General features: G+C 58.4%; 1 protein-coding gene across 1 annotated transcript in view; it reads left to right on the plus strand.

The window, feature by feature from the left end:
- DNAH17 (dynein axonemal heavy chain 17) overlaps positions 1–24,662 on the plus strand; it is a 95,563-nt gene that overhangs the window by 56,627 nt on the left and 14,274 nt on the right. Inside the window, exons 50-70 of the mRNA XM_081804364.1 lie at positions 269–360; positions 1,592–1,753; positions 2,244–2,408; positions 2,611–2,802; positions 5,969–6,235; positions 6,631–6,792; positions 8,495–8,728; positions 9,625–9,789; positions 11,464–11,559; positions 11,731–11,948; positions 13,693–13,900; positions 14,075–14,190; positions 15,724–15,916; positions 16,236–16,471; positions 17,096–17,218; positions 19,008–19,212; positions 19,622–19,786; positions 20,036–20,176; positions 20,446–20,616; positions 22,128–22,250; positions 22,815–23,008. Of these exons, the coding sequence (XP_081660490.1) occupies positions 269–360; positions 1,592–1,753; positions 2,244–2,408; positions 2,611–2,802; positions 5,969–6,235; positions 6,631–6,792; positions 8,495–8,728; positions 9,625–9,789; positions 11,464–11,559; positions 11,731–11,948; positions 13,693–13,900; positions 14,075–14,190; positions 15,724–15,916; positions 16,236–16,471; positions 17,096–17,218; positions 19,008–19,212; positions 19,622–19,786; positions 20,036–20,176; positions 20,446–20,616; positions 22,128–22,250; positions 22,815–23,008 (3,628 nt within the window). The remainder of the gene's footprint in view (positions 1–268; positions 361–1,591; positions 1,754–2,243; positions 2,409–2,610; positions 2,803–5,968; positions 6,236–6,630; positions 6,793–8,494; positions 8,729–9,624; positions 9,790–11,463; positions 11,560–11,730; positions 11,949–13,692; positions 13,901–14,074; positions 14,191–15,723; positions 15,917–16,235; positions 16,472–17,095; positions 17,219–19,007; positions 19,213–19,621; positions 19,787–20,035; positions 20,177–20,445; positions 20,617–22,127; positions 22,251–22,814; positions 23,009–24,662) is intronic.

The raw sequence follows: 24,662 nt of genomic DNA on the forward strand, positions 1-24,662 counted from the left end.
AATATTTTTAAATGATGCTATGTTTCAGCAGGAGATATTCTGAAATACAATTGCTTGAGGGGAAGGCAGGGGGTAGGAAATTCAGTGTACAGAAATGATTTACATGTGAGTAGAGCAGCAAACCTCCCCCCTTGACAGCTGCGCAGATTTCTTACTTAAATTGTCACTATCTCATAGTCCATTTGCCTTAGAAACTATACCTTAAGCTCTGCACTTTCTGAGGCCATTAAGAGCACCTAAGAATCGATGTATCTCTTTCCTGTAACAGCCCTGCATCAGAAAGTCACTGCAACATTTCTTCCCACGGCCATTAAATTTCACTATGTCTTCAATCTCCGGGATCTCTCCAATATTTTCCAGGTACTGCTCTTCTAGCCTGTTATGGGCCATGTCCCTGATCATAGGTGCTCTCCTCCTCTGCTGCTCTCAGGAGGGAAAGCACAGTGATGTATGGACTGACAATAGTGATGGTGATAATGACTGCAATAATGATGGTGGTGATGATGGCGATGATGGTGATGGCGATGCTGGTGATGATGTCAGAAAGATGGTGATAATGATGATGGTGATGGGTGATGATGTCAGTGGTGATGATGCTGGTGATGCTGGTGATGATGTCGGTGATGGTGATGATGATGGCAATGATGATGGTGATGATATCAGTGGTGGTGATGATGATGGTGATGGTGATAGTGATGATGATGGTGATGATGACGATGGTGATGATATCAGTGGTGGTGATGATGATGGTGATGGTGATAGTGATGATGATGGTGATGATGACGATGGTGATGATATCAGTGATGGTGGTGATGATGACAGTGATGATATTTTCTCTTATTTATTGACTGTTTAGTTGGAGCCAGGCACCAGGTTTGGCCACTTACACTCCCATCTTCTCCTCCAAAATACACGTAACGTGCTCCTATATCCACCTGTTAGAGAAGGGGAATCTAAGACTCCGGGAGGTTAAGGCATGCTCAGCTAATGCCATGCCCTCTAGAGGCCCCTCCTCATCTCTATGCTATCTCGCTGCCCCCAATTATGTCACTCATAGCCCACATCACAATGCGTAATTACCTTTGCCTGGTTGCATCTCCCACTAGAATGTGGACTCCATGAAGGCAGGGCCTACCTTGTTGCTGTGATCCCAGAGTCCCAGGGAAGGCCTGGAAAACAGCAGACCCTCAATAAGAACCTATTGAAGGTGTCCAGGGCACTTGGTCAGTAAATGGCTGAGCAGGACCAGACATGGGCAGGCTTGCTGCAAAGCCCAGCTCGGAACCCGCTGCTCTGTGGCCTTCAATAGTCTGGCTCCCCGCCATGGTCATACTCCCTTGTCCCTTCTCCACTACCTACGCCCTTAGAGAATGAAACCCCTGGCTCTGTCTTGTGAGAACTCCCCCCTACATCTCTCTCCTTGACACACCCTCCAGCCTCCAGGATTTGCATGGCCTTGGCCATCAGTGGCTTCCCTGGCTTGGCAGATCACTGTCCGGGCAAGTGACCACTCTCTTGCTTCATCTGTGAACAGCACTTGGCTGGCCTTCATAGCGCAGCTAAAGACGCTGACCACCTGTGTCTGGGGCAGGGACTCTTATTCTCCACAGTGGAGATCCTGAGAATACCGCTTGACCTAGTCCGCCTCTGGCTGCACGAAGCTGAGAGGGTGTATGGGGACAAAATGGTTGACGAGAAAGACCAAGAAACATTGCGCAGGGTCACCATTGCTTCCACCAAGAAATTCTTTGATGTAAGTCAAGCCACCAAGTCCCTCTGATGAGCCCAGAGAGGCTCCAAGAGGGCAGAGTCTCTGGGGTCAATGATAAGGCCAGCCCTCTTGGAAGGGCCCTCACGTGAGGATGGGAAGGACCACACTGGGTCCCAAGAATTGACTCTGTCAAGTGAGTGTGCATCTGAGGGAGAAGGGATTGACTCCTCAGTAGGTCAGGATGGGATGACCTCCATCCATCCATTTGGGGTAGAGAAAGGCCTGGTTGGGTCAATGTGCTCTGCTGGTACGTCCTGGGCTTTCTTGGCAGATTCATTTCTTTCTCTTGATGTGATGGGCATGGGACCATCCTACCAGGGATTTCTGGCAGCAGAGCAAGCCCTGGCAGCAGTGGTTTGGGCCCACGAAGACGTGGTACCTGGGGCCAATGTGGCAAGGTGCCAGGGCTACCACTAATGACCTTTGTGCCCGTGGTGGCCAACAACAGAAGTGCCTTACCTCTTATTTCTAGGATCTTGGGGATGAGCTCCTATTTGCCAAACCAAATCTCTTCTGCCACTTTTCTCACGGGATCGGCGAGCCCAAATACCTCTCGGTAATCAACCTGGCTCATCTGAACAAGCTCCTAGCGGACGTCCTAGACAGTTACAATGAAGTCAACGCAGTCATGAACTTGGTGAGTAGTGTTCAAGCTGACAGCATGGGCAAGGGGCTGGGACCCAGGTTTCCTGTCCTTTCTCATTATGAACCCCTTAATGGCGCTCTGGGGTGGCATGATTCACAGCAAACACCGCCGGGTCTGAGAGGAGAGTCTGTGCCGTGGAAGGAGCTGAGTCCAGGTGCGCTGGGATGCTGAGGTGTCTCTCTGGCCTCCGCAGGTGCTGTTTGAAGATGCGGTGGCTCACATCTGCAGGATCAACCGCATCCTGGAGTTGCCCCGTGGGAATGCCCTGCTGGTGGGTGTGGGCGGCAGCGGCAAGCAGAGCCTCTCACGCCTGGCCGCCTACATCAGTGCACTGGACGTGTTCCAGATCACCCTCAAGAAGGGCTACGGGATCCCTGACCTCAAGGTGAGACGTGGCTTTCTGACAAGCCGCCCTTGGCTGGGGGCAGGCGGGAGGCGGCGGTTGTAGAGAAAACTCTGACCACTCACATGTCCGGCACACAGAAAGTGAATGTCACCGCAGGGTCCTCGTCGTACAAAGTAAGGGCCAGGACGCGTTTCAGGCAGTGCCCAGGTCCACGTGGCAAAGGCAAGAGGATGTGTGGGTCTCCGTTCCCGCTGGGCTGGGGTCTGCAGTGACAGCACAGACAAGAGCAAAGGCCCTGGTTCTTGCCCCCGGTCACAGGGCTGCTCTGAGTCGCTCCCCGTTCGCCAGATTAAATAATTCAGGGCTGTTACTGGGTCTCTAATGACTAACTTGGATTCGGGAAGGCTGCTTTTTGAGTTAATTAAATAAACATTAGCGTAAACAGGTCTCCCATCCCCAAGATATGCCGCCGAGGCTTTTTATTGATTTCTTTTTCCCGAAAATTTGCTCTGTCAGGGAACTGTATGCTCGTCAAACATGATTAGCCCAGAACAAATCATCGTAGCGCTTCAGATTGGAGCGGAGATTGATTCGACCACATTCCACGAGCACGTCTCTCTTTGCGTCGGTGCCCGGGGCTGCTTCTGCAGGCCAGGACGGTGCCCGACCCGGCGAGACCCTCCCCACCACACAGGGCCCCCCGGCAGCCACGGGCGGGCAGCTCCAGTGGGGCGGTCTGGAGCCCCACCAGGGCACAGCATCCTGGATCCTCTGTGGGAGGAGGTGGTCTGCTGGCCAAGAACCCAGGAAGGACAGTGGGGACAGTGCCCTGCCAGCAACACCAGGTGGGCTGAGCCAGGGACTGCAACCTCTGGACCCGCATCTGGCTCCTGGTTGTCATTGTCCCCGATGGATTCTGCTCTATCAGAGGACTAGCCAATGTGTTTTTTTAAGTCCCCGCCTTAAGGGAAGGGTCTCCCTCGTGGGTTCTCCCAGACGCTGCCTCCTGCCCCGATCGGCCCTCAGCTTAGCCAGTCATGTTAGTTCACACTGATTTCCCGAGTGCGCTCTGCGCTCAAGCACAACTAGGACCCTCGCATCTAAGCTGTATTGTCTCAGTGGGTTTTCCCTGCTGAGAAGTTTCTAGTCCATTAACCAAATCATAATGGGTTAATGTTACCACTGCATCCTGTCCCTTGCTCTGTCCCTGTGCGGATTTTGTCCCCGGTTCCTCACTTGAGGGTCAGTTGTGGGTGTTGAGTCTGAGCAGTGTTATTCTACTCGTAGGCATCGGCTGCAGCCACGCCGAGGCCTGTCCTCTCACTACCCACACGGAGCTGTTTTGTGCTAACCATTCCCTGTCCCTGATGAAGCAGCTGCTGTGGGTTCAGAAGGAAGGAAGGAGACAAAGCGGGCTAATGGGCCTTGCACCGTGCTGTTAGTGACGTGACCTTGTTCTATGGTCTGTGGCATAAGCTGTGGACGCCCCCGGGGGGGTCAGGGATGCGGCAGGAAAGGGGTCAGGAACTGCCCCCCGAGGGACGGCTTGAGCCTTGTGGAAAATCCTGGCCTTGGTCCCCAGAAAATGAGATGCCGTCAAGTGTTTGAGCAGAGAGGACCAAGTGAAGGGTGGTTGGAGGACCAGAGAGAGTGGTGCGCGGTGACCAGTAGGAAGGTGTGGGAGAACTCAGTGACCCCGTGAAGGCTGGGACTGGACAGTGTAGTGAGGTGGGAGAGAGAGGCCCAAGTCTAGGGGTGGCCTCGAGGGCTCTGCCTGTGCAGGGGGACTGTGTGGAGACAGGGCTTGGCTGGCGCCCCACACCCTGCACTCCCCGGGCCAGCCCATGGTCTAATAAGCAGCTCCAGGGACCTCCCAGCCAGAGATGGGAGCTTGTGCCCCCCTCCATCACCACCGATCCCTAGATCCACCTGGATGCAGGTGATCATTGACCTCCTTCTCAACGGGATCTGAGCTTTCGGAGCTGACGTGATGTCCGCACCTGCAGCAGGGACCAGCAGGGTGGTGCCCCCCACCAGGCAGGAAATGAGGAAGGGACAGAACTGGGCTGGGGGCCGAGGGCAGCCAAGTCACAAGGGCCAGGAGGAACCCGCGTCACGAACGCCACTCCGCATATGGGGGCGTCCGAGGAATCTGGGGGAGAGGAAGGACGTGTTGGGGGGTTGGGAAGTGCTGGGAGGTGGCAGGTGGAGACCCCAGGGCAGGCCCGGTAGCCTAGGAAGGTGGGACTATGGGGGTGGGCAAGGGAAAACAAACAGGACCCACAGAGCTTACGGGAAACTCAGACATTACAGAGATCAAGTCATCAAGCCCCGCACATGCACGTTACTCCTTGGACGGCTGCGCCAGACGGTGTGCGCACAAACCTACACTTGGTGCGTGTGCGCTGCCATATTCTTGGAGAAGAGCAACTCTCCGTCCTGCTGTGTGATGTGCTCATCTTTTTTCCTTTTTACTGTTCTCCTTCATGTAGTCTTCCAGCACGACCATGCAGCTATTCTGTGAGCTGTTCGTTTAAATCCTATCAGGGACGGGACGGGCCTCGCGCTGACTGTAGGGATTGCTCAGAGCAGGGTCCTCAGTCCCGGACCAGCTCCAGACCCGAGCCCGTGGTGCGTTTATTCGAGACCTCTTCTAGGGTCTCTGAGGTTTTGTGTTTTTTTCCTTTTTCTTTTCTTGGTAGTAAAACGGACCTCACCCAAAATTTACTGTTGTAACTATGCAGGTCAGTGACGTTACATATGTTCACAGTGTTTTATAACCACCACCACCACCCCCGGTCTCCAGAGCTCCTTCATCTGCCCACATTAGCCCCACCTCCGCCCCCAGCCCCTGGCGCCCACCCCCCACTGGTCCGGCTGCTCCAGGGGCCTCACCTGAGTGGACTCCTACGGCATCTGTCGTTTGGGGACTGGTTGACGTCACTCGGCATCACGTCCTCCAGGCCCAGCCCTGTTGTATAGCATGGGTCAGGATGTCCTTCCGGTGTAAGCCTGAATAGTAATCCATCCTATGGAGAGACTGCATCTTGTCTGTCCGTTGGTCGGCTGACGGACACGTGGGCTTCGGTGAGCCCGAGGTCCCGGGCCCCATTCTACAGACCCTGCATATTCCTTGCAAAGCTGACCCCCAGCTGTCCCTTCCTGGGTGGCTGTCAGACTCTGAGCATGTCCTCCTTGGGTCCAGGTTGACCTGAGCGCACAGTACATAAAGTCGGCGGTGAAGAACGTCCCCTCGGTGTTCCTGATGACAGACTCCCAGGTGGCCGAGGAGCAGTTTCTGGTGCTGATCAATGACCTGCTGGCCTCGGGGGAGATCCCTGGGCTGTTCACGGACGACGAGGTGGAGAACATCATCTCCTCCATGCGACCACAAGTGAAGTCCCTCGGCATGACTGACACTCGGGAAACATGCTGGAAATTCTTCATTGAGAAAGTGCGCAAGCAGCTTAAGGTAGGAGCCCCGTCTTTACGGCATCCTGGGGAGTCCCAGGCTGTCTGGGGATGAGTCCCATGTCCCTGGGAACCGGCCCTGCTGAAGGGATTGTACCCTTCCCTGTCCTCGGGCCTCATCTGCCCACTCTATCCTTCACCCGGCCTTTCTCTTCCCCCTCTTGCGGGGCCCACATCAGAAGGCTTGGGGTGCCCTCTGCACTCCCCCATCTCTCACGAAAGGCGTGAAGTCAGTGGAACGTTCATCGGTTGCGAGGGAAACCCAGAAGCAGGGGTGCGCAGACATGTGGAAACAGACAACAGGGAGCTTTCCTCCCGATCGAGCTCTCTGCTCAAGTGAGCCTGGCCCTCAGCACCACCATCCCCATGAGCAGCTCCTCTGTGTCCCGCCTCCAGGTGATCTTGTGTTTCTCTCCCGTGGGCTCCATCCTGCGCGTGCGGGCAAGGAAATTCCCTGCCGTCGTCAACTGCACGGCCATCAACTGGTTCCACGAGTGGCCGGAAGATGCCCTTGTGTCCGTGAGCGCGCGCTTCCTCGAGGAAACTGAGGGCATTCACGTGAGTCACTGGGCACAGCCCCGTCCGCCATCCCCCCTGCTGGTGTTCACAGAGCCAGGGGGCGGAGGGCATCTGCGGCCTGCAACAGAGGGACCCCGCACCCTCTGCCTCCAGAGCCCGGGCAAGGGTGAGCCGGGTGAGGACTCACCCTGGTGCAAAATTTAAGAGGGGGGAGGAGGGGCGCCTGGGTGACTCAGTCATTAAGCGTCTGCCTTCAGCTCAAGTCATGATCCCAGGGTCTTGGAATCGAGCCCCGCATTGCGCTCCCTGCTCGGCGGGAAGCCTGCTTCTCCCTCTCCCACTCCCCCTGCTTGTGTTCCTGCTCTCACTCTCTCTCTCTCTGTCAAATAAATAAATAAATAATTTTAAAAGAAAGAGGGGGGAGGAGGAGGTGTGACATCAGTAATCAAGACCAGTAATGTCTTAGTGTGATCCTTCTAAAAATCACAATTAATGCTAGATGATTCACAGTGAACAAAATTGTAAACAAAGATAAGCTGCTGGTTGTTGGTTTCATGGCCAGGGGACACCCATTTCAACCAGCTGGGGGTGCCACACCCCTGTGGCCACCGCCCACCAGGGCCGGGTCAAGAGGGTTGACGCCGGTGTGCCAACAGATTGAGCAAGGCTGGCTTTAAACACAGTCCCTGATCAGGGCTGACGGGAGCACTGCACTTACGCCTGCCCCAGGCTTCAACACAGCTCCGCCCAGGCCCGCTTCCTCACCTCTGACCTGCCCCTGTTACAGGCTGCGACAAGTATGATGGGTACCAGGGCTTTCTTTCATGGGAAGATGGTGCCCAGGTTCGCTGTTTGAGCTAATTGCCAACCTCGAAACGGTCATTAAACTCTGACCCAGCCAACGGGAGCGATGAGCAGCCCTACAATAAATCACACTTGGTTATCACGTTTTATTTATTGTGAACACATATTCGGTTATGAAGTAGGGTAAAATAAACCTGAAATTAACGTTTCCCCTTAGTTTTAGAGATGGGTAAAATCCCCTGCTTGTCATCGCTAGAGCGCCCACGTTTGGGATGGGCCGTTCTCAGAACACTGCAGTTCCCACGTTTCACTGGGGAGCACAGACGTGGGTGTCCAGCCCCCAAGAGAGCAGCCTCCTGATTGGGGAATGGCCCCACTGCTGGTACCAGGGAGGGCCACAGAGTAGATGCCCAAGAAGAAGCATGCGTTGGATGAACACACTCCCAAATCAACTCTAATTAGGCAGTATCACTTGGACAGCTCCTGGGGCAGAGCCCTCGGGCAGGTGGGGCGGCCCAGATGGCGGTGGCCGTGACCCTGGTGTGGGAAGGGAGTTGCTAAACCCCAGGACCCAGCGCAGTAAATGCTTGCTGGATCACCCGGGTTGCTCAAACCTGCTGTCAGGCCCTGCCCTTTCCCAGGGATGCAAGCATGTGAGTCAGGGAGAGAGAATCACAGGAAGAACGCTGTGCCCTGTCCCCGGTGCTTAGCCACGTCCGGGTGGAGCAATGTCAAGTGCCCAGGACAGCCTCTGCAGGCACTGCTGGTTGAATGGCCAAGGTTGAGAGAGGGCACGCATCTCATGGGCGTCCTGGTGAGGACGGGAAACCCGCCCTGCTGAATCGCGGTGGCCAGCAGCCTCCTCCTCCCCGCGGGAGTGGGGTCGCTCCCTCCCGCCAGGGAACCAGGAACGAGGGGCCCCCTGTCGCCTTTGCAGCCAGAAGTCAAGGCCTCCATCAGCCTCTTCATGTCCTACGTGCACACAACGGTCAACGAGATGTCCAAGTTGTACTTGGCCACGGAGAGGCGCTCCAATTACACCACACCCAAAACCTTCCTGGAGCAGATCAAACTTTACCAGAACCTGCTGGCCAAGAAGAGAATGGAGCTGGTGGCCAAGATTGAGAGGCTGGAGAATGGTCTGACGAAGCTGCAGAGCACGGCGTCCCAGGTAGGGAAGGCAGAGGCTCTGCCGGCAGGTCCCAGAACCGTCCCCTAAGCAAGAGAAACAGGACTCCTGCCTTGGAGACACTTCCGTTCTCAAACCACAGAGAACGTGTGGGTTCAACATGCTTTGGCAATGTTGTCATTGTGTCGGGCGCTTTACGTGGGGGCCCAAGTCCAGCGGGATTTGTGCATCGGGTCTAGGGCGTCCGTGGCCACGCGTCCATTCCCAGATGCCTTGCACGCTGTGGTGCCCAGATGGAAAGGCTTTTGCCATCCAGTTTTCTGCCTGGCTTTAGGTGCCCTCCCTCATGTAGCCCCGGTCCCATCACCTTCACTGCCCACTGTTGGTGTTCCCGAGGGAGCCCGGAAAACAGCCCCGCCCCCGCTTCTCTGCCCAGGTGTGACCCCGCACAGCTGGGGCCGCCCCGCCTCTGCCCCCAGGGAGACCGAGCCCATGAGCCAGAGCCAGGCCAGCTTGCCCCCACCACAGGCGGTGTGGCAAGGGTCAAGGCCACCCCTGTGGGGCGTGGAGGGGGGAGGATGGCAGGGGGTGTCCCAGGAAGACAGAGCTTGGAGGGGCCAAGCAGGAGTGCTCCCACCCAGAGAGATGGCACAGAAAAGAATAGGGAGGAGCCCAGCCAAGCAGGCTGCTTCTTTTCTCCCAGATGAGCCTTCCAGACATGGTCCTGTTACAGCGACTGAGGGGCCTCCTCGTGGGAGAAACCATCAAGAATGGGGCGGCATAGCCTACCCTATCACTCACTCCTTCCCCGCACTCCCTCCCGCCTGGCACGACCACGGGCAGCCTGGCCCCGGCCCCAAACTTTTGGTGCCGCCCCACCAGCCTGTGCGTGGCGGCCAGGGCCCACGCCTGCCCATCCTGGGTATCTCCTCCCCCAGGTGGATGATTTAAAAGCCACGCTGGCGATTCAGGAGGCCGAACTCAAGCAGAAAAATGAGAATGCGGACAAGCTGATCCACGTGGTGGGCGTGGAAACCGAGAAGGTCAGCAAAGAGAAAGCCATCGCCGACGAGGAAGAGGCCAAGGTGGAGGTCATCAACAAGGTGCGGACAAGCACGGCTCCCAAGCCACTCGTGGGTTTGCCGGGCCGGGCCTCCCTCCCCGGAGCACTTGGTACCTCCTCCGGGCCCAGGCAAAGGCTGGGAGGTTCTCCCAAACTTGCAGGAGCCCCTGCTCCCACTCACGAGGCCCCCGGCTCAGAGGAGGGCTGTCCTTTAGAGAAACGTCCGTCCCGGAGCCGGGCTCCTCCAAGTGCAGTGCCCAGGGCGCGGTGGCAGCATTGCCAGGAGCTGGTGAGAAATGCAGGTTCTCGGGTCTGCATTTTAACAAGATGCCCGTGACCCACCAGCACATTAAGGGTTGAGAAGCCCGCCTCGGACTGGAGCCCTGGTCCTCAGACCCGCTGCATCGGGAGCCCCCGGAGGTGCTGATGTGTCTGGCCCCGGGGCTGGGGGGGCACCTCGCCAAACGGCTTTCTCTCCACCCCTCCCTGCATGCCTTTGATGCCCCCAGACATGCACCTGCGTGAGTGTTTAAATGAAGAGCGTTCCAGGAATTGCCTGCTCTCTCTTGAGATGCAGCATGGCATGGTAGCAAGTGGTTTCTAGGAGGAGGGGCCTGACGCTGCCACCAGGTGCTGGAGGAGGAGGATGCGGGCCAGGCAGGGTGGCAGGAGCCCCCTCCATTCCTCTTTGTAACCCGCACACCCTACCCTCAGAGGCCCAGGGTGGTCAGCAGCTAGCCAGCGGCGGAGTCAGGATCTGAGCCGGGACCCACATCCACACCCCAAACTGTGACCTGCCATCTGATGCCACACACAGCTGTTAACGTCTGGGCGCCCATCCCTCTCCAACCCCTGTATCTGGAAACGGCCCCCTGAAGGGGGGGCTCCAGGGAAGAAGCCAGCCACGTCCACACCTTCTGTGCCCATTCCTGCAGTCAGGCCCCACGCTGTCCTTAAAGTCGGCGGCTGGATGGACCCTCCACATGGTGCTTTGCAGAGACCCTGTCCCTTCCGTCCTCCCTCCTCTGAGCCCAGCAAAACCCCCCAGCCCCTCCTGGCTTCATCCCTGAGGCTCTTCCTCATTGATAGATACCAAGTTGTTACTGGTCTCTGTGCTTGGCATCCAGAGGCTCAGAGGGGTTCTTCGGGACCCCAAGAGGGAATGCGTGCATGCATGAAGATGCTCTCACTTTCTTAAGGGGAGGGTGAGCTCTACCTCCGATTGTGCTCCATTTTGGACAGATTACACAATGGCACCAAGAGACCATAAGGCCTCAGAGCCAGCGGTGTGGGGTCCACGTGGCCCCAGGTTTTCCTTCCAGTCCTGGGAGCTGGGCCCATAGAAGGACCGATTCCCATTCCAGAATCCCAAGTCTGCGGCCCCAGCACGGCTTCTTCCAACCTGAGTGTTGGGTGGCAGGGAGGAGAAAGGCGGGATCCAGGCAGTAGGTGGAGACCTCGGGGCATGAAGGGGAGCACGGGACACAGCCCTGCTGCTGCCATGGGGGATGCACCATGGGGGACGCACCATGGGGGACATGCCTCTGTGCCTGGGCTTCGGGCGGAAGGCCACCCTCCTCACTCCTGTCCGTGCTCCCTCGCTGCTGCCCAGGGCTCCATGTACACACGCACACACACGCACGTGCACACACACTTGCGCGCAGCCCCCCTCCCCCCACCCCGCATTGATCTTTCCTGCGTGGCTTCCTTCCAGAATGTCACAGAGAAACAAAAAGCTTGTGAAACGGACCTGGCCAAGGCCGAGCCAGCCCTCCTGGCCGCGCAGGAAGCTCTCGACACTCTGAATAAGGTGAGGGCGGGAAAGAAAGAAACAGGACCGGCCCCGGGGGGGTGGGGAGAAAGCCATGGCATTGGCGCAGGGGGCCCGCAGGCTCTTGGCAGCTTCCCGCAGTTGCCATGGGGCCTCTGGGTCCGGCGTGCAGGGCTACGTCCCCTCCCAGCTGCTTCCTGTCATTTGCAGAACAACCTGACAGAGCTGAAGTCCTTTGGGTCCCCCCCGGATGCCGTGGTCAACGTCACGGCTGCCGTCATGATCCTGACCGCGCCCGGGGGCAAGATCCCCAAGGATAAGAGCTGGAAAGCTGCGAAAATCATGATGGGCAAAGTGGACACCTTCCTGGACTCCTTGAAAAAGTTTGACAAGGAGCACATCCCCGAGGCCTGCCTGAAAGCATTTAAGTGAGTCCGCGCTGGGCCGCGCCGCGGGCTTCCGTTGGCTTCTTGCTCTGTCGGGAGCGCGGTACGTCCCGGCGCTGCGCGGTCCCCCGGTCCTCTCCAGCCCATCCCAGCCGGCGGCCCGTTCCCAAGGGCAGCCTGTGCTCGCCAGGGCGGGCAAGGGAGCAAGGTGGGACCCCAGAGACGGGGGGCGGCAGCGGCCTGGGGAGATCTGGCTGCACCGGAGTCCAGGTGTCCAGGGGAAGCGTGGCCCCGACTGCATCGCCCTCTGCCTCCCCCACCTGAAGGATCAGGGCAGGCGGGCAGCCCCATGGCTCAAAGTCTAGGCACCCCTTCCCCACACAGCACACGGGAGGGTCTAGCAACGCTGCACGCGGCCATCAGGATGCTGGGAGCTGCGGGCCCACGAGGGAGGCCACCAGTGCCCCCCCCGAGGCAAGAGCAGGTGTGCGCATGAGCATGGGTGATGCACGCACGCACACACACGCCGTACATGTACACGCGTGCACACGTGTGCCGTGAGCACCCGCCGGCGCGGGCTCCATCAGGCGTGGCTTCTTTCCGTTGCGGTCACCTTAAGCGCGCCACGTCTGGAGGGACACGCACAGCGGGTGGGCAGTGTTGCTGCGGGGTGCGCGTGGGACCAGACGCCGAGGGGCCTCCTTGCTGCGTTGGTCTCTGCGCAGCTGAAACGATACTGTACGTACACAGGACTGTCGGGGCGCCGTCTAGACAACCTGGGGGGAGAGAACAACGTTCTCCTGCTACGTCAGCAGCCTGACCTGTAGCTGTCGGACAATCCCGTGGCAGAAGGACCGGCGTGTCCGTGGCTCCGCGTGCACGGTGGAGGGTTCCGCCAGCTCCCGGACGGCCGCCCCCACGTGCCTGACGTGGGCCGAGAGAGGCAAACCCGTCCTAACATCGACCTAAACAAAGCGTGAAGTAAACCAGAGGGAGGAGATGGGCCGTGCTCCACTTTTCAGTCATTCTCTTGAATCACGCACTGGAAATTCTTTCTGCAGATAGTGCAGTGTGTTATGCTTCACGACACTGTTGTCGTTTTTAACATACTGGTTTCTAAAGTGCACCTCCGGGCAATTTTCCTCGGCACGCCCAGGCCGTGGTGTCCCGGGGAGCGGAGGTGACGCCGGGGAGGGGGAGGTGGGGGTCTCTGGGGGTGTGGGTCCTGGGTGCATGTCAGCACTGCCCCCCGCCCCCCAGCTGGGTCATGTTGGGAGAGATGCTCAGCCTCTCTGGGCCTCTCGCCCCAGAGCGACATGGGGTGACGATGTGTGCCACGGCGGGAGCTCTCGGGACAGCGCCTGACCCCCGGCCCCAGGCAGAACTACTGCTTCCTGTCCGTGGTACTTGGGGCAAGTTGCTGAGCCCCTCCGAACCCCAGTTTTCTTGCTTATGGGTGGGGTCTTTGGAGAATGAAAACTGGACCAGCTATAGAAACTCCGGGAACAGAGAGGACAAGGAATGCTGGTTTCCCGCCATCGTCTAGAGCACAGGGCCATTCGCCTCACACCCCAAATTCCGCTTCTGGGGCCAGAATTCTGTGTTTCATTCTTTTCTTCATCTTGAAGATATCCCCCTCCCAAAAAGCCCCAATTCACTGCGCTCCCCTCGTAACTGCTTGTGGCGAGCGGCCCAGAGCTGCGGACCGGGGCGCGCTGAAGGCCGGAGGGGGAGACGCGGGGGAGGCCTGCGGAGCCCGCCCCAGCGCCCGCTGTCCCCTCTGCAGGCCCTACCAAGGCAACCCGACCTTCGACCCCGAGTTCATCCGCTCCAAGTCCACGGCGGCCGCGGGCCTATGCTCCTGGTGCATCAACATCGTCCGCTTCTACGAGGTGTACTGCGACGTGGCCCCCAAGAGGCAGGCCCTGGAGGAGGCTAACGCCGAGCTGGCTGAGGCGCAGGAGAAGCTCTCGCGGATCAAAAACAAGATTGCGGTAAGTGCCCGCCCGCCCGCACCGAGGAGAGCACCAGAGCCGCGGGTCGGGGTCCCATAGAGCGGGGGCTGCCCGGGATCACTCAGCAGAGCGAGGAGCCCAGGCAGCCGCAGGGACCGATCGCCCAGCCCCAGAGGCCCCGCCCCACTGCTGGGCCTCTCCGTGTTTGCCCAGGAACTCAATGCCAACCTGAGCAACCTCACGTCGGCCTTTGAAAAGGCAACAGCAGAGAAGATCAAGTGCCAACAAGAGGCCGACGCCACCAACAGGGTGATCTCGCTGGCCAACAGGTAGCTCGCTCCGCCCTGCGGGCACCCCTCCTGCCTTCTCAGCCCCGCAGAAGGGCCGGGCCCGCAGAGCAGCCCCTGGAGGAGGAGGAACGGCCCGGGGTGGAGGCAGCAGTACCCTGCTTGCGCAAAGTCATGAGGATGACCCAGTGACTTGCTGTCAGCCAGTGTCTCCACCTCTGGGAGCTGGAAGCCCTCCGTGGTGGGCGCCCGCGCATCCCGGGACCTTTGGCTGCGAGGAAGCCCCCCAACCCAGACCTGCCCACACCTGCCTGGGAGGCGGTGTCCACAAGGGCCCACTCGGGCAGATCCCCCTCTACCCGCTCCCACCGCGCTGTGCTGTTGGTACGGCCTTCCGGGGCCTCCACCAGCATGGGGCTTCATGTCTGTTGATGCCCGTGGACTCCAGGGCAGCACTGTCCCGGCGGGAATGTGGCTCGAGCCACACCCATCATTCTACAATGTCCTGTTGCCCCCGCAGTACCATACAAAGATGAAACCAATCTTGATAACGTATCTTAGTGAACCCCAAATGTGATCATTTCAATATGTGATCGCTGTGAGAAGGATCGCTGAGGGGGTTCGTGCACGTTTTCACTCTGAGTCCTGGAAATCCCCATGCACATCCCAATTCAGACCATCCACGCCTCGGGTGCTCACTACACGCATGGACAGCGAGGCTTCAGAGCTGTCTTTTCGAGGTTCCAAAAGTGAGCACTGGGAGCCTGGCACAGAGCCGCAGGTGGAGTGGGTCCTAGGGCATGGCTTCTGGTCGAACATTCTCCTACCCGGCGGGCTGGCAACTGCTGACAGTTTGTCAGTGAGACACAGGGATCCTGGGAGGTCCCCAGGCCGTGTGACAACGGCCTCCAGCAGGGTGCGGACGTCGTCCCAGGTTTGAGGGACTAGATCATCCCCGCCCAGAATAGCAAAGTCGTCTTTTGGTCTTCGGGAAGCAAGGGCTCCTCGGGTGATGCTCACAGACCTCAGTGGACCTAATCAGGCAAACTGTGCTTTCTACAAACATCGCAGACCGATGATGTCACATCTGGGGCCAGGGGCCAGTTCTCAGGCTCGTGGCCTGAACTGCATGATGCCCACGCTGCAGTCCCTGCTCCACGTGGGGCCGGGTGCCCTCTGGATGCCATGTTGTCCTGTGGCCACTGTGGCCACCACCCGGACTCCACCTTTACCGAGACCTCCCACTAGCCAAAGCCTGAGCTCAGTGGTGTCCCGGCAGCAGCCTTGGCGTGGGCGAAATGTTCAGATAAGGTCAGCACAGAGGTGACATCAGAGCAGGCGGCTGGGGCAGGGGAGCTCAGGCCCCAGGTGCCTCCAGAAAGCGTTAGTTTTGCTTCCCTAATGCAGTGATTCCCAAGAATTTCCCCCAAAGCATTTCCATGTTGAAGCACAGAGCAAAGGCAGGATTTGCAAACGCCAGACTCCTGGCACTGAGAGGTGGAGGCTGCTTGCTGGTCTTTGGGTGCGACCCTCCATCATTCCTTTGACCCCCGCTGACCTCGTGTTCACATTTAGGCTGGTAGGGGGATTAGCATCGGAGAATGTGCGCTGGGCTGAATCGGTGAAGAACTTCAAAAGCCAGGGGGTCACTCTGTGTGGGGACGTCCTGCTGATTTCCGCCTTCGTATCCTACGTGGGCTACTTCACCAAGAAATACCGAAATGAGCTGATGGAGAAATTTTGGGTCCCTTATATAAATCAGTTAAAGGTAAGAGGTTTGGTTGCATTCATCAGTCAGGAAATCTGGGGAGGTCCCTGGGGTGGGGCAGACCCAGCCAAACGTCACACACACGGACGCTCTGGCCACTGCGGGTTTAAACTGTGGCCCAGCTTGGCCGACGCGGATGCCCTTCCTGGGAGGTTCCAAGGTGTTCCATCAGGGCGCTGGGAGTGGTGGTCTTCCAGACCACACGGCTCCCCCGTGGTCTAACCACGGCCCCGCCGTGTCACTTGGGAGAGCTGTTTCCCTTGGAGCAGTATGGCCACATCACCCGCCCCTCCTAAGACGGAGCACTTCCTCTTGGCAGGTCCCCATCCCGATCACGGAAGGTCTGGACCCCTTGAGCCTGCTGACGGATGACGCAGACGTGGCCACTTGGAACAACCAGGGCCTCCCCAGCGACCGCATGTCCACTGAGAATGCCACCATCCTGTGCAACACGGAGCGCTGGCCCCTCATCGTGGATGCCCAGCTGCAAGGAATCAAGTGGATCAAAAACAAATATGGCAGTGAACTGAAAGCCATCCGCCTGGGACAGAAGAGGTGGGTGACGGCGGCAGGCGGGGCCGGGGTGTGGGGAGGGGCTCGGAAGGCAGCCTCTGGCTGGCTGGGCCCCTGGGCTTGCAAACACACCTGAGGTTAGACGGGCGGGCGGGTCTTTATGGACAGTTCCTGGCTCACAGGTGGATTTGTTTTCCGCTATTTGGTTTTGGGGGACAGCACCAGCAGTAAAGCATTAACCTCGGGGCTCTTCTCTCCCCCACCCCCCACTACCTGCTGCTCACCCAGGCTCGAATCCCACCTGGCCACTTGCCGGCCACAAGGCTTCAGGCCAGTCATTTTCGCATTTCTCGTCTCTAGTGGGACGCATTTCCTCAACACAGGTGGTCACTAAGGCCACCCCGCGTGCCTTCCTGGTGCCCCGGGCACCTGGGACCAGACACAGGTGTGAAAACATCTAGGGCTGCCGCCATAAGGGGGCTGCACTCCCGTGGGCTCCTAGGGGAGAGGACCACAGGTGCCCCAGAGCTCCCCGCAGGGAAGGAGCTCCTGGCCCCTCGGCCACTTGTCTTCTGGTGCCTTCTCGCTCCAAGGGCTGCCTCTGGGGCACCTGGCGGTGCCTTCTCTGGGCCCACGTCCTTACCTGGCCCCATGTCGTGCCCACAGCTACCTGGACATCATTGAGCAGGCCATTTCCGAAGGGGACATCTTGCTCATCGAGAACATTGGCGAAACCGTGGACCCTGTGCTGGACCCACTGCTCGGCAGGAACACCATTAAGAAGGGAAAGTGAGTTTCCGGTTCCACTTTCACGGTTTGGCCCCCGTGAACCATGTGAACATGCTCCGTGGGGCCTGTGGCCTCTGCGCAGGGCGGCGGTGTGGGGAAATGCCCCGCCGTTCGGGTAGGCAGCAGGGTCTGCGACAAAATGCCGGTCTGCAAGGAGAGGTGGGAAGTTGTGGGACCGCATCCCAGTCAAGAACAGCAACACCAACACCTTATTAGTGACCGCCTGCGGACGGCCATCCTTGATGGTCATGCTTTTCTCTCTCTCTTTTTTTTAAGATTTTGTTTATTTATTTGACACAGAGAGAGAGCACAAGCAGGGGGAGGGGCAGAGGGAGAGGGAGAAGCAGACTCCCACGGAGCACGGAGCCCGATGCAGGACTTGATCCAAGGACCCTGAGACCATGACCTGAGCTGAAGGCAGACGCTTCACCGACTGAGCCACCCAGGCGCCCCACTGGTCATGCTTTTCTTCTATTTTTATGCATTTTACAAATCCTAAGCCTGTAGTACTATTTCTTTTTTTATTCAGGTGAAATCTACCTTACACAGAATTAGCCGTTTGAAGGTGAACAATGCAGTGGCACTTGGTACACTCACAGTGTTGTGCAAATATCGCCCCACGTGGAGGCCCCGTACTCACCAAGCACTCGCTCCCCGCACCCCCAGCTGCCGGACCCTGGCACCCACCCATGTGCTCTCATCTCCACAGATTTCCCTGCTCTGGACACACGTCCTTTAAAGGGTATCACGTGGTGTGTGCCCTCTTCTGTGTGGCCACTTTCCCCGGGCGCCGTGTGCTCAAGGCCCATCTGTGCAGCAGCGTGGCAGGACCGCGTTGTTCTTACGGCTGAGTCCACCGGATGGGTGTGCCTCGTTCCGTTTATCCATTCACTGGTTGATGCATTGAGCCTGTATTACTTTTCTAATATAAAAAAAAATTAAATCAACTTTTAAAATGGAAACATCAGAGCTGGTCTGAGCCACTGATAAAAATAGGGGGTTGGGGCGCCTGGGTGGCTCAGTTGGTTAAGCGACTGCCTTCGGCTCAGGTCATGATCCTGGAGTCCCGGGATCGAGTCCCGCATCGGGCTCCCTGTTCAGCAAGGGGGTCTGCTGCTCCCTCTGACCCTCTTCCCTCTCGTGCTCTCTGTCTCTCATTCTCTCTCTCTCAAATAAATAAATAAAATCTTTAAAAAAAAAAAAATAGGGGGTGCGTGCCGAAGCCCAGAACAGAGGTGGCCAATAAATGTGCTGACGTCCTAGCCTCTGAGAAGAGCTTGACATGAGTGATGATACCCAAGGGGTAAAGAGGCCCCCGAAAGTGAGCTTGACCAGCAAGAGCAGGAGCCGAGAGAAGAGGTTCCCCCACAGTGGACCCGCAGACCCAGCTTCTAGCCCTGGCTGCTCTCAGATTCCCCCGGGGAACTTCCAGAATTTAGCGGTGTTCTGAATCGGGGTGTCAGTGTCTTTCTGACGTTCGTGGCTCTGGGGTGGGGCCCAGGTGGTGTGTTTCCGCACCGGCTCCCAGGGGAGTATGATGTGCAGTGGGAGCTGAGTGAGCACTCCTATAAAGACCAGAACAAACCAGCCAGAGAGAGAGCAGGTGCACCTCCTAGAAGGTCCCGGCCATAGGCCAGAGAGGAAGACTAGAACAAGAAGAGACACAGTCCTTTCCCGGTGACCAGAGGAGGGTTCGTGGTGGTGCGAGGCCCGGGGGTGGGGGGTGGGGCACCAGGCTGCTGGTGCTGCTGCCCGAGCCCCTCTGACCTCTCCCTCCCCTAACGGCCAGGTTCATTAAGATCGGCGACAAGGAGGTGGAGTACCACCCCAAGTTCCGTCTCATCCTGCACACCAAGCACTTCAACCCACACTACAAGCCCGAGATGCAAGCCCAGTGCACCCTGATCAACTTCCTGGTCACCAGGGACGGGCTCGAGGACCAGCTCTTGGCTGCTGTGGTGGCCAAAGAGCGCCCGGATCTAGAGCAGCTGAAGGTACGGGGCCCGCCGTCACGCAGCACAGGGCGGGCCGCTGGGGTCTCCGCGAGGTTTCTGACGCTGCAGCTGCCACCCCGATGTGGCTCCAGGGGCCCCAGCCCATCCCACAGGTCGGATTTTGTGCGACAGAAGGAGCCACTCTTCCTCCCCAGAGGCCTCCCAAACCTAACTCCAAATCCAACAGCCGCTTCTCTGACGGAAGAGGAGTCTCAGCGGAGCCCAGACGGCCACGCACCAAACTGCGGCCCCGTGGGCACGGTCTTTGCTGTGGGCCCCTGCGTGCGGTGACCTGCACACATGGGCTCAGAGTGTCCCCATGCCCTGGCCTCTCAGGCTTGTGGTGCTCCTCCCATCCCAGCTGGGGCCTCGGCTGAGCTCCCCTCCTGGCGCTCTGTCCCTCCCGCAGGCGAACCTCACCAAGTCCCAAAATGAATTCAAGATTGTTTTGAAGGAGCTGGAAGACTCCCTGCTGGCCCGGCTGTCGGCTGCGTCAGGGAACTTCCTGGGGGACACGGCCTTAGTAGAGAATCTGGAGACCACCAAGCACACGGCCAGCGAGATCGAGGAGAAGGTAAGAGACCACCTCCAGGGCCTGCCCTGCACTCCCCGCCATAGGGCACCGAGGGCCTGCCACAGTGCTGGGAAGAGAAGCCACCGGGCCACGCGTGCCCCTGGGGCCCAGGGCAGGGAGCAGGGTCTTGCGCCCCACCCAGCACACTGCGGCCCAGTGGAGGGTCCCTCGCATGGGGCGGTGGGGGAGGGGTTGGGGGGGCCCACTGCTCACCGGCGCTGTCCACCCACTGGTCCCAATTGTTTCAAGGTGAAAGAGGCAAAAATCACAGAGGTTAAAATCAATGAGGCCAGAGAGAACTACCGGCCAGCCGCAGAGAGGGCGTCCCTGCTGTACTTCATACTGAACGACCTCAACAAGATTAACCCCATCTATCAGTTCTCGCTCAAGGTGTGGTCACGGCCGGGCTCTGGGGCTGGGGCCCTGGCGTCCACAGAGCCCCAGCCGTTGGGAGCACAGACGGGGTCCAGGCCGCAGACGGCAGTGGGAAGGGGGAGCCAGGGTGCGGGATCTGCCCTGGGCCAGCACCCCGGGGAAGGGGCTTCCTCGCCTGGTGCCCCAGACCCCCACCCACCACGGAAACAAAGCAGAGCCCTAGCAGGCAGCATGGGGCGGCCTCGGAGTCCAGCCCCGCAAGCCTCCATGTGCCCCCTCCCCAGGCCTTCAACGTGGTATTCGAGAAGGCCATCCAGAAGACCACCCCCGCAGAGGAGGTCAGGCAGCGAGTAATCAACCTGACGGACGAGATCACCTACTCCGTCTACATGTACACGGCCCGCGGGCTCTTCGAGCGGGACAAGCTCATCTTCCTGGCCCAGGTGGCCTTCCAGGTACGTCTGCCCTCCCTGCTCCAAGCGTGGTCCGCAACCAGCTGCAGCAGCGCCCGAGGGCTGGTCCCCAGTGCAGACTGCCCGGTGATGGATGCCCTTCCTGTCACTGCCATGGGATGTGCTTGGGGACTCTCTTTCGCTGATATCAGGCACAGTTTTAAGGAGGAGGCACTGAAGGGGAGGTCCGTTAAGGAGAACGTTACAAAGAAAGGTCATTCTAATTACATTTACGGACTGCCTGGTAAGCAGTCCCGCATCAGTGGTCAACCACCGTGGATGCCGAATACATTTCTTAAGGTAATACAGGTACAAAGGAATAAATATGCCTCCTGTTCATACGGACCTGCTGGGATATTTCAGATTTTTGTTCCATTAAATTGATGAAACAGCCCATCCACCATTTGGTTTGCTCCATCTTGTAAGTATGGTGGGAAACACTAATTTCCAGAGAGCTTCTAGAAGGTTGCTTTCCATCCAAACTCAAACTGTCCACCAGGGTCCAGATCAAGGAGGTTTTTCTTTATCTGTGAATCCCCGAATGGCAGCCCCTCTGTGAGGTTTCTCCTGCTGAAAGGGCATCAGGATATTTCCTTGGTGGTCCCCCTAAATTTCCAAAGAATTTTTCTTTTGACCAAAAAAAAAAAAAAAAAAAAAAGCAGGAGTCTGACTCTGGCGAAAGTCTTTGCTCTGCAGTGTCCAAGAGAAGCTGCATGGGGCCCTATGTGCGTGGTGGCCCTGGCTCACCTGCCGTCCATCTGGGACCCGAGACACGACTGGCTGGACGCCCTGAGAGCTGGTGTGCACGGGTGATGAAGAGACCCAGAACATGACCCAGAAGATCCCCCAGAAAATGTATATGCCCCCAAAGAATTGACTTGTGTAGAAACATTCTCAGCAGCTCTGCTCACACCTGCCACAAGGTGGATGCAGCCCAAATGTCCATCAAAGAATGAGCGGATAAACAAGACGTGGTCTCTCCGCACAACGGAACCTTATTGTTCTGACACCCGCTATGGCGTGCATGAACCTCGAAAGGAGCCAGAGGGGAAAGGCCACATCTGTAGGATTCCCTGGACACGGAATGTGCAGAATAGGCAGATCTGGACAGACGGGGCACAGACCCAGGGCGCCATCGGCTGGTGGCGGATCCGGGGGCGCTGCTCAGGGGGTTCCCTTTGGGAAGATGAAAAAGCTCTGGTTCTAAATAGTGGTGATGGTTGGACATGACATGAATTTACTAAAATTTCGTACTTTAATCGGGTTAAAATGGTAAATGTCATGTGTATTTTATCATAATTTAAAAACACGACAATAAACCAAGGTGAATCCAAAGTCTGGCCTGGACCCAGGGGGCAGGACAGCGCTTCCTCTGCAGGGCCGGCGGGGGGGGGAGCACCTCGGCCTGTCCCGTGCCCGTGACCAAGGCGTCCGGCACTCCCATGGGGGCCGTCGGCCACCCCTCCCTCCCCCACTGTTGTGGGACAACGCTGAGCGGCCCCATGTTCCCTCAGGTCTTGTCCATGAAGAAAGAGCTGAACCCAGTCGAGCTGGATTTCCTCCTGCGGTTCCCTTTCAAGGCGGGGGTCCAGTCGCCGGTGGACTTCCTGCAGCACCAGGGATGGGGCGGCATCAAGGTTGGTGTTGGGACTCTCTCCCTGCTGTGGGGGGTCTGGGGCTCACGCCGGGGATGTTTGCGAGGCGCTACCGCCAGCCGGATATCCAGTGACCCGGGGAGACCCCAGAGGTGGGGCTGGGGTGCAGAGGGCTCCTGCCGGCTCACAGAAATCTCTACTTTCCTGTTCGAACACAACGGTCACTCCGACCCGCACACGGCCCCACGAGCTGAGCCACGACAGGCCCCAGGGCGGGTCCAGGGCCGCCCGATACCGCTGCCCACCCTCCCAATCCCGGGCAAGTGTCCAGGTGGTTCCTCCAATCTGGGCCCACACACTCAGGGGCCCCCAGCATCTTGGGTCAGAAGGCCTGAAGAAGGCAGCCCCCCCATGATGGGAGCAGCCCCGGTCCCTCAGCCCTCTGGAGGGGCAGCTGGAGTCCTATGCCTACGCTAGACCCTCCATCCACGTTCCTGGCCCTCAGGGGCACCAGCAGCTCATTTTAGCGCCAAGCCAGGTGGCCCACCCTCTCCCAGCATCGGGACAGGGGGGCGCGGGGGGAGCTGAAAGGCCGCCTGCCCCCAGGCCCTGTCGGAAATGGATGAGTTCAAGAACCTGGACAACGACATCGAAGGGTCTGCCAAGCGGTGGAAGAAGCTGGTGGAGTCGGAAGCCCCTGAGAAGGAAATCTTCCCCAAGGAGTGGAAGAACAAAACGTCCTTGCAGAAGCTGTGCATGGTGAGGTGCATGCGGCCAGACCGCATGACCTACGCCGTCAAGTGAGTGTGTGGCACCCTCCCGGGTGGGTGGGGAGACAGAGGGAGGCCCCGCGGGGCCCACGGGCACGGGACCCCACCTGCAAGCGCTCCCCGCCCCGTCTCCTCCCGCCAGCCTGAGGGACCAGTGAGGGGAAACAGGACCCCCCCCGACGCCCCCCCGCCAACCCTGAGCCAAGATTCTCTACAAAGTGTGGGCGTTAATGACTCTGAGGCCACAAGGAGTCCTTTAGGACAGTGGAGAGAAAACTGTGGCAAAGCCATCATCATCCGGATTTTATGCCCCCAGTGGCTACATTTAAAGTAAACTGTTGGGCCAGCTTCAGCTCATTTGCAGAGAATTACTCTAACTTTGTGAATAATTTCTCTGCCCCTGAAGCTCCTGCACGATTGGAAAATTAATCACCGTGGCCTTCCAGCCCCCCCTCCCGTTCACTCCCCATTTGGGTCTGCCATTTCACAAAAGGACTCCAGGAACAGTGACATCACACAACACTGCACCGGTCCCCACAGGTGACATCTGAGATGTCCCATCCACCCTCTCCTGGAGTGGACAGGGTTTCCCTCCTCCTGACCCGGGGCCGACCTGGGAGCACGGAGATGCCACAGGAAGGGGGGACAGAGATGCCAAGGAAGGGGGATGGAGATGCCACAGGAAGGGGGACAGAGATGCCACAAGATGGAGGATGGAGATGCCACAGGAAGGAGGACAGAGATGCCACAGGAAGAAGGGAGGACAGAGATGCCACTGGATGGAGGATGAGGATAGAGATGCCACAGGAAGGAAAGGGGACAGAGACACCACAGGATGGGGGATGGAGATGCCACAGAAGGGGGACAGAGATGCCACAGGATGGAGGATGGAGATGCCACAGGAAGGGGGACGGAGATGCCACAGGAAGGAAGGGGGACAGAGACACCACAGGATGGAGGATGAGGATGCCACAGGAAGGAGGGAAGACAGAGATGCCATAGGAAGAAGGGAGAACAGAGATGCCACAGGATGGAGGATGAGGATGGAGATGCCACAGGAAGGGGGACAAGGCAGACAAGGAATCAAGCCCAGCGCCTATTCTGCGACATAATACGGCGTCTTTGCCTTTTCTTGGTCCTAAAAGCCCCAAAGCAGCCAGATGCCCCGAAAGACACCTGTGTCCCTAACAGAACTCCCCTCTGACAAAGCAGAGGCCCGACTCCCATGCACCGGTTGTTCACAAACGTGTCTGTTTTGCTCCGTTTGGTTGGGGGTCACGGGCAGGGCAGCAGGAAGTGCAGGGAAACGAGAAATCCCCACCATGGAGGACAGTCGTGCCGGAAGAAGTTTGGACAAAGTCTGGGAAAGATGGAGGGGAAGGACACCTGGCCATCACAGCAGGGACATCAGCCGGGGAGCGGAGCGCGGTCAGGTGTCCAGGCCCACAGCCCCCAGCGCATGGTGGCACGTCACCCAGGGTCACGCGTGTGAAGGCACGAGGATGCCCTGAATGAAGTACCTCAGACCGCGTGAGCCTTCGTGCGCTTCGCTGGGGCCTGGGCGACCCCAAACCCCGCTCCGTGACATGTCTGTAGCGTCCAGGAAACCAGAGTTACCTCCCTAATTCTACCGGAGCCATGCAGCTTAAAAGCAAGGAGATCCAAATCCACAGTGAATAATGTA

Source organism: Leptonychotes weddellii, chromosome 15 (assembly GCF_054177405.1).
Source record: "Leptonychotes weddellii isolate Sample4059 chromosome 15, ASM5417740v2, whole genome shotgun sequence".
Taxonomy (NCBI): Eukaryota; Metazoa; Chordata; class Mammalia; order Carnivora; family Phocidae; genus Leptonychotes; species Leptonychotes weddellii.